The sequence below is a fragment of the Borostomias antarcticus genome (genome assembly GCF_949987555.1).
Source record: "Borostomias antarcticus genome assembly, chromosome: 13".
Classification (NCBI taxonomy): Eukaryota; Metazoa; Chordata; class Actinopteri; order Stomiiformes; family Stomiidae; genus Borostomias; species Borostomias antarcticus.
In genome coordinates, this window is record NC_140246.1 from 20,228,648 (window position 1) to 20,237,942 (window position 9,295).

The 9,295-nt window shown below is 47.0% G+C and overlaps 1 protein-coding gene across 1 annotated transcript; it reads right to left on the bottom strand.

Annotated features, from left to right (window-relative positions):
* Window positions 1-1,083: 1,083 nt before the first annotated feature.
* fam3c (FAM3 metabolism regulating signaling molecule C) lies at window positions 1,084-9,094 on the bottom strand. The gene is made up of 10 exons (XM_084447562.1): window positions 9,029-9,094; window positions 8,139-8,218; window positions 7,327-7,431; window positions 6,706-6,732; window positions 5,150-5,273; window positions 4,795-4,853; window positions 3,874-3,924; window positions 3,696-3,780; window positions 3,351-3,477; window positions 1,084-2,274 (listed from the first exon to the last, which is right to left on the bottom strand). Exons 2-10 carry the CDS (start codon window positions 8,152-8,154, stop codon window positions 2,185-2,187), a joined length of 684 nt encoding a protein of 227 aa, XP_084303688.1. The 5' UTR covers window positions 8,155-8,218; window positions 9,029-9,094; the 3' UTR covers window positions 1,084-2,184.
* Window positions 9,095-9,295: the final 201 nt, after the last annotated feature.

Below are 9,295 nucleotides of genomic sequence, written 5' to 3' on the forward strand. Positions count from 1 at the left end.
CTTACTTGGACTATACTAATGATGTGATCTTATAGGAGGCTAATAATACCAGCTCTAATCCATCTGCAGTGGAAATGTCTGAAGGTAGAAATAGGACAAAGCCAACTGCTGATTCATAGTGTAGCCTGGGCTGAAAGGTAGACAGTCATATGTAGCAGATCAAGCTCTCAGAGGGAGGTGGACCAGGCCACGCCCGGTCCCAGACTGCAGATCAGGCTCTCAGAGGGAGGTGGACCAGGCCACGCTGGTCCCAGACTGCAGATCAGGCTCTCAGAGGGAGGTGGACCAGGCCACGCTGGTCCCAGACTGCAGATCAGGCTCTCAGAGGGGGGTGGACCAGGCCACGCTGGTCCCAGACTGCAGATCAGGCTCTCAGAGGGGGGTGGACCAGGCCACGCTGGTCCCAGACTGCAGATCAGGCTCTCAGAGGGAGCTGGACCAGGCCACGCTGGTCCCAGACTGCAGATCAGGCTCTCAGAGGGAGGTGGACCAGGCCACGCTGGTCCCAGACTGCAGATCAGGCTCTCAGAGGGAGGTGGACCAGGCCACGCTGGTCCCAGACTGCAGATCAGGCTCTCAGAGGGGGGTGGACCAGGCCACGCCCGGTCCCAGACTGCCAGCCACAGCGCTGGACGCAGAGAGGGTTGTTGTGGCAGGCTGGGTCCAGGCTGGGTCTACAGGACGCCTCAGGATTTTACAGCTCTACAGAAAGACACAAAACAATACTTTCTCCAGTGCCTGAACATGGAAGGCTGAACCATCAATTATCTTCATGGCGACACTGCCACAAATGACACTTGATCAGAATTTATGGCAAACTTTATGATCTTTTTAACGAAATTACTACCCAGCATTCACTATGGCTGGGATCATCCTCTGAGAGGATTGAGAATGGGATGGGCAAAGCCCTCGGCGGTAATCAGGTTAGTGTAGCACTGAAGCCAAATGCACGACAAGAACATGACAGAGGGTTAGAGCATGACGGTGAGTCATCAGAGAAATTGAATAGGCGTCAGGCTGAAATGAAGAAGTGTTGCTTTCTCCGTTGGAAAAAGTTCACTGCGGTAATAAAAGTCCAAACTGATTATTTTACCATTTATAACTACAAAGACTATTCCCCCAACCCTGGTACCACAGATTCGTCCCAGAACCTTCTAGTTTACTGACACACACCCAAACCAGACATGCATGTTCAGGCCCAGTCTCGTCTGTTCAACGATAAAACAAGACCCCAACCAAACGATTAAAAAACTAGCACTACCAATAACAAATGAACATGTACTGTTGAATCACAAGGACGCCACTAACAATACCTCTGAATTTAAGACATTATATTAGAATTATAAAATTGATCTCCAAAGGGGATCATTTAAATTTGGATCCTTCTTCATAGCGATATATACAAATTTCACAGTGAACTTGGTGCCTCTGGTTGAAAAACCAAAACCAAACTGGAAGCCTCCAGACAACCTGGAGATCTCACATCCTTCATAAATAAACACAGCTAATACCACACAATTAAGAAGACAGGGGAAGATGGCCGTTTCACACACGTGAACGCGCGCACGCACACACACACGCACACAGGCACGCACACACGCACGCACACAAGCACACGCACAAACCCACACAGAGATTTAATCTAAACAGAGATTAAAAACTAGAAAATGTGGAAAACCTTTCTGAAGCTCCAGTCTGGGACGGATGTGTCTTGGAAATGGCTCTGCAAGGCGAATTTCTACCATAAGCTGAAGCTTTTCTTGAATCCATATCAGCGCCTAGATTTGACAGGACAAGCAGCAGCTATGTGGTCATAACTTGAACACCTTCCCATAAGGTAAGGGGATGACACATGGCCTACACCTGTAGGGAATAGTATGCAACAGTGCAGTGTGCCAAGGAACTGGGTTGGGTTATGGATTGTGTTATTCTTTTCATCTGCACTGCTGAGGCTGGTTGGCCAGCCTGGAGGGGTACCCCAGGGCTCTGCACTTGGACCAATCCAGTTGCATGTTAGGGTCAGGGGTTTCTCCTGTGGGAAACCTCACGAGGGCAGAAGACAAGGACAGGAAGCTCGACCAGACAAATCCAGGAAAATATTTTAAAGGCAAACTTGTCCTTTCTTAGCGTCCGAAACAAAAGGGGGATTGGGGTGATCTCGGGGGTGTTCAAAAGGTTCAACGGTCACTCCTGTCTTTGGGGTATACAGCCTTCCATCTCCAGTACTTCAGGCCAACCTTCATACTTGTTGGTATCAGCGCTGTTCTTGATGTGCTGAGGAGAAAGAACAGAGTTAGCCAGTCTCACACTGGATTAGCATCTCTCTGTTCAGATAAGCATATGGACACAGCCATGATAAAGCAGCTCTTATCCCAAGGACGCCAGGTGAGCCAGGCCGATACGCAGGCCATATGGCGGGAGAGGCCTGCTGGTGGGAACCATTCTTCTGCTAATGTTTTAGGACCAGCTCTTATCTTCTGCTTATGTTTTAGGACCAGCTCTTATCTTCTGCTAATGTTTTAGGACCAGCTCTTAGTTGCCTCATGTGAGGACAGCTGTGGAGTATTACCTTCAAAATGTGCCAGAGGGCTTGGGTGGGGTGAGCTGTTACGCTAAACAAAATGCAAACTATTTGATTTAGAGAGTGTGAAGAATGGTAATAAACACCGGTCACATGCACAGTGCTTAATAGCATTAGGAATGAAAGAGGAGAAAAGGCAAGTAGAGAAAAAACAGTTGCCTATGGATCTGTGTCAGATTTGAGCGTCAAGTTTCTCTGCTTGGAATGCACGTCATAAAGGGCCTTCAATTAGGGAGTGGATTGTGGATGTAAAACAACAATGAGAAACACAAGCATTCCTACTATAGCCCACATAAAAGATCCAAGCACCCAAAATGTCAGTGGAGCATCAATACAGTGTCTGTCACCCCAGTCAGGTTTGGTTCATGTGGGCGGGGTTTTGTACTGTCAGGACAGGACACACTAGTATAGTACTGTATGTGTCTATAGACAAAGGAATAATACACTCTCCATATGGTCAGGACAGGACACACTAGTATAGTTTGTATAGTGTAGTATATACACACACACACACACACACACACACACATATATATATATATATACACATACATATTGTATGTATGTATGTATGTATGTATGTATGTATGTATGTATGTATGTATGTATGTATGTATGTATGTATGTATAAACTATACTAGTATATGTACATATATATATATGTGTGTGTGTGTGTGTGTGTGTGTGTGTGAATACACAAAGGTTAGGACCTGCAGGCCAGGGTCAGCAGAGGAGGGCAGATGCAGGGCGGGGTTAAAGGTAAAGTTACCTGCTCAAAGGGACTCTTGGTCTTGATCCCTTTCCCCCCAACAAAGATCCAGTTGTCTCTGAAACCCAGGTTGTTGATGCTGGAGCTCCCTAGTTCAGAGATCAGCTTCTTCGCCTCATCGTTGAGTCTGTGGATACGTGGCAGAGAATCAATCCATCAAACCCAACTTGTGGTTGCCTCATTGATATATTCATCTGTCTATTAAGGGTTTATTTGGAGAACCGCTAGTGTCTTGACAGTAACTCTGAGTCTGGACACATCAACACATCTCAAATACCTGGAATTTGAATGTATATGATTTGTCTGGAATTAATGATTGGTGGTATTCTTGTAAAATGCTCTTACTTTGTGGCAGAATCATCAAAAGTGGCAATCATCACCACGGTCCCATCCTCAATCTCCTTCAGGAACTTTAAGAGAGGAGCCACGTCTGCCAGGGGGACATAGATCATGGTTACACCACTGGAAAGGGCATTCAGTCAAAGACGCTATAAAATGTGAAAGAAAGCAGCCAAGGTCTCACCTCCCGCCCACATGTCAAAGTATTCAGTCTTGAGGAGTTCTCCTGACTTTCCTGTGGGATCGGGATGTTGAATCAGCATACGACACTGAATAATACCAGGATGTGCTTGGTAACCGTGTTTGACTTGGACAGGAGCCGCCTATAGCGGAGTTACAGTGTTTGACTTGGACAGGAGCCGACTATAGCGGAGTTACAGTGTTTGACTTGGACAGGAGCCGACTATAGCGGAGTTACAGTGCTTATCTTGGACAGGAGCTCACTATAGCGGAGTTACAGTGCTTATCTTGGGCAGGAGCTCTCTATAGCGGAGTTACAGTGCTTATCTTGGGCAGGAGCTCACTATAGCGGAGTTACAGTGCTTATCTTGGGCAGGAGCTCTCTATAGCGGAGTTACAGTGCTTATCTTGGGCAGGAGCTCTCTATAGCGGAGTTACAGTGCTTATCTTGGGCAGGAGCTCTCTATAGCGGAGTTACAGTGCTTATCTTGGGCAGGAGCTCACTATAGCCAAGTACCCGAACCTCAAACGCTCTGCAGCTTGAGCTCCTGCTTCTCCTCCTGAAGATCACCTCTGAAGTCCTGAGGATGTGCCATGTGCGAAATGCACTTCTCAGTCAAATTGTAATAAATGAATCAGTACCTTGAAATGATTGGACGAAAAATCACCTAACCTGCCGTTAAAGCTGCAGTATATAGGAGTACCCAAACCCAAACAACATGAGACTGAAGCAGGCTGAATTTAACTAACTTGGCAGACAGAATTTTCACTATTTACTAGCTCTTAACAGGCTCATAGTGCAGAAGTTACATAGCGCAGCTTTAATATGAACAGCCCTGGTGACTGAGCAGTGGTCAGCTTCAGTCCAAGTCAAGCAGGGGGCTGTGATGCTGTTGTTGAGATCATAGTGACAGGGCGGCTTCACCGTTAATAAGAGCTAGGTTCATCCCTCGTCCAACGTTGTTCTTCACTCCGCTCATCAGTCTGAAAGAGGAAGCAACGCTCGGTGAGATTATATTTGAATGTTTTCATCCCTCACATTCATATTATTCTGATAAGGAAGTCATTGACATTGCTGACGTATTGTGAAATGTTTTCCGCTTGTTAACTTCCTCCTCCTCCTCCTGGAACTGGATTTGAAAGTGATGTTGCAATGTTTGGGAAAGCATAAGGACATTAACAGGATAGAGAGCAGGACAGAGAGCAGGGTGTGCAACAAGCGGTTGTGAAAGAGGGTGTGTGTGTGTGTGTGCGCTCAGTCATTAATCTCTCTTTCTTACACGTTGTCCTCCAGACACATTTTGGGCCCCACCACGCTGGCGGCCCCGCTGGTCATCTTGAAGGAGAAGTGTCCGACGGGGCAGGCCTTGGACAGACCACACCTGTACCTGGACGGCTTGGCGGCTGTGGACAGACAAATGCAGGAGTGCAGAGGTGAACACACACACCCTAGATCACCTCTGACCTTCCACACTAGACCACCTCTGACCTTCTACCTTAGACCACCCATGACCTCTCACCCTAGACCACCTCTCACCTTCTGCCCTAGATCACCTCTGACCTCTCACCCTAGATCACCTCTGACCTCTCACCCTAGATCACCTCTGACCTCACCTCTGACCTTCCACCCTAGATCACCTCTCACCTTCTACCCTAGACCACCCATGACCTCTCACCCTAGACCACCTATGACCTTCTACCCTAGACCACCCATGACCTCTCACCCTAGACCACCTCTCACCTTCTGCCCTGGACCACCTATGACCTCTCACCCTAGACCACCCATGACCTCTCACCCTAGACCACCTCTCACCTTCTGCCCTGGACCACCTATGACCTCTCACCCTAGACCACCTCTCACCTTCTGCCCTAGACCACCTATGACCTCTCACCCTAGACCACCTCTCACCTTCTACCCTAGACCACCTACTGTATGACCTCTCACCCTAGACCACCTACTGTATGACCTCTCACCCTAGATCAACTCACACCTCCCAGCTCCTCACAACACAGGCGCAGCTATGTGCAGCTAAGCATGCTTGGTGAATACTGTGCATTAGGCCTATATAGACACACATAGTTATTCCACATGCCTGATGTAAGACAGAATCTGGCCACTAGACTAATAGCTGAAGCACTTAAGCTCTATACTGTATATACTATGCAAACACTCACAATCAAAACCCCCTACAGCGCACAGCTTAGCTAGTGTATCTACATAGATGGCTAGGTTCACAAGGCTACAACAACGTTAAGCACGCTGAGGTGAACAATCAGGCCTGGATTACACCAGCGCCGAGGTCCATGGCCACGTTTTTGAACAAGGAAAATGATCCGCCATTACACACAAAATTGCAAACGCATATCACACCACCATTAAAGAGCATATCAAACACGTGATGTTTGATAATTGGTTTTGGTCGTGGAAGTGTAATTGGTTTTGGTCGTGGTAGTGTAATTGGTTTTGGTCGTGGTAGTGTAATTGGTTTTGGTCGTGGTAGTGTAATTGGTTTTGGTCGTGGTAGTGTAATTGGTTTTGGTCGTAGTAGTGTAATTGGTTTTGGTCGTGGTAGTGTAATTGGTTTTGGTCGTGGTAGTGTAATTGGTTTTGGTCGTAGTAGTGTAATTGGTTTTGGTCGTGGTAGTGTAATTGGTTTTGGTCGTAGTAGTGTAATTGGTTTTGGTCGTGGTAGTGTAATTGGTTTTGGTCGTGGTAGTGTAACGTAGTAGCAGAGAAACGTAGTAGTAGTGTAATGGGGGTCTTAGGATGAGGACAGTATCTTGAACAAATCCAGAAGAGTAAATGAACAGAGTGAGGGCTGGAGGCTCTACTTACACACTTCCTCCGCTGGCATGGCCCTGGCTGGGGAGAGGACAGAGACATGGGGGTCAGACATGGACTCCTCCGCTGAGGCAGCAGCAGGACATTGGCTTAGACAGGTCCCTGTACACTTAGTTTGAAATAGTAAACATGCTTGTATGATATCAACGTTTGTCTCATTAGCCATCCAAGATAATCCGTGTGAAAATAAACATTCGTAACTATTAGGAAACCTAGTTGAAAAGCAGTTGGTTTTGCTGTTTAGACCATTTCCACACTGTTTCCACTCATCACAACGTGCCCTTGCCAAGTAGGGCTCCAGAAAATCAGCCAGCCCGCTTTCAAAAATCAGGAAGAAAAAATGTGGTAAAACTGTTCAACGGTCTAACTCCACAATTCAGTGCTACACAGTTCACAGACTTAACACGTTTTCAATCATTTCTTTCTAACATACACATATACAATTCACTTTACGCTCGCTTTAAGAATTAGAATTTTAGAATTCAGCTCACATTCAGCGTATCACAACCTTCTAAGAAATGCAAGGCTGATTAGTCATATTAGCATTGAACATGTTAATATGGACCAAGTGTGCATCCTCGTCATTAAAACCTTTCATTAGGACTCTGAACTCACTAAACATGTTCCCCAGATTGAAGTCCATATTGATTTCCAGAAGCTCAAATGCCAGGAAGACTGCCAGAAAGAAGACAGAAACCAGAGCTGCCAGCTTCAGGAGGCCTGAGGGGAAAAGGAACACGGACACACGGAGAGGGAGAAACACACACAAAGAAAGAAAGGACATCATTAACAACAGCCACTGGCAAGAGGTGAGTAATGTATCTGCATGTACTACAGGCCCTGCCAACCACAGATGACACTTCAACAGCTCTAGAACGGGAGGCCTGGAGGTATCTCAGCGACTCCTTCATACTATGAGGCCTAGATCTCCCATAGGAAGTCTGAAGCACTTTCATATATATATGTTAAGTAATTGATAACCCCTGCTATACCCTTATGATTTCCTTCTAGAGTACTGTATGTTTAATATTCAGAATGAAGTCACATCACGTAGGCAGGATTCAAACCTTGGCCCGCCACATGCTGATATTTTAATGAAGTGCCCCGCCTTTGAATGTAAGGAGCTATCCCTGCTATGCTGAGTCACAGAGGGCCCAGCTAGCCAGGGATGTGATATCAGTGAGTCACAGAGGGCCCAGCTAGCCAGGGATGTGATATATCAGTGAGTCACAGAGGGCCCTGCTAGCCAGGGATGTGATATCAGTGAGTCACAGAGGGCCCAGCTAGCCAGGGATGTGATATCAGTGAGTCACAGAGGGCCCAGCTAGCCAGGGATGTGAGATATCAGTGAGTCACAGAGGGCCCAGCTAGCCAGGGATGTGAGATCAAAGCACACCGCCTAACAAGATAAGAAAGTCCAAACTTACCCCCAGCTCGAACCATGACGACACGTACAGTTTTCAGTCAGTAATCAGCCAGCTACAGTAGGTACACCAAAAGACACCACCTTGGGAACAGAAGAGTGTCAGCCACCTACAAAAACCTCCAGTTCTGGATGACCTTACTCGACTTTCCAGTAGAACAAGTTTAGGTTGACTTGGCTAAAATAACATATAGATGGCAACCAATCACTAGTCAGACCCTCCCTCCTTCCTCTTAAGCACCTATTGTATTTGTATCCTACTCTTGACTTTAGTACTCTTGACTTTGGTACTAGATTACACTCCTTCACTTCAGAGAGGAGATGCACAGGAGTTATGAGTAGTACTCACTGATCCCTACGTTGAATGCAGTTCTAAGTCGCTTCGGATAGAAGCGTCTGCTAAATGACGAGGAAGTTGAAAGCTCGCCCAAACTGAGAACATATTCTGAACATTGTTTGTCCCCTCGAGAACACCTGGCAAACACTCTCCATCTAGACAACTATGCTAATTAAGCCCAGTTCCTTTTGCTAAAGACGAAATGATCAGCTAGAAAGGAAGTGAAGGTTACTTGCAGGATGTAGCTATCTTAGCCATCTACAGCTTGCTAGCACTAGACCTAGCTAGCTAACATGCTAACGTTGCGTAGCTGTGTTGATGTTTGCTAGTGTATGCTAGTGCTAATGTATGCTAGTGCTAATGTATGCTAGTGCTAGCATATCACGGGCTAGCATAGCACGGGCTAGCATGGCTAACGTGAGTCCCGCCTGACTGACTGACTCAACTGGCCCGCTCAGCACAGTTGTTTTCATTCTAATGAAACCACGCATGGTTTGTATTCGGGTACGGATCCAAGCAGGTGATGATCAGAGTTTTCTGTTCACGAAGCTCCTCACCTGTGAAACGCCACGGTTACAAGCAGGTTAGATCAGTGAGCCCCCTTCCTGGGTTGAGGATGCCTGTCACCTGTCACGCCCTCTTCTCCCCTCCCCTCCTCTCCTCTCCCCTCCTCTCCTTTCTTCTCTCTTCTCCTCCACCGCCACTGAGAGGTCAGGAGCCAGAGCGCCATCTGGTGGGGAGATGTCCCCGGGTGTGTCTGTTCTCTGAAGGGCCCTATTAAATATCCCCGGGTACGTCTGTTCACTGAAGGGCCCTATTAGATA

Coding starts and splice junctions, on each gene's coding strand:
- fam3c (XM_084447562.1), bottom strand. Junction 4,854..5,149: donor ATGTGTCTGGAGGACAACGT/GTAAGAAAGAGA, acceptor TTCCTCTTTCAG/ACTGATGAGCGGAGTGAAGA. Junction 3,781..3,873: donor CTTTGACATGTGGGCGGGAG/GTGAGACCTTGG, acceptor TCCCCCTGGCAG/ACGTGGCTCCTCTCTTAAAG.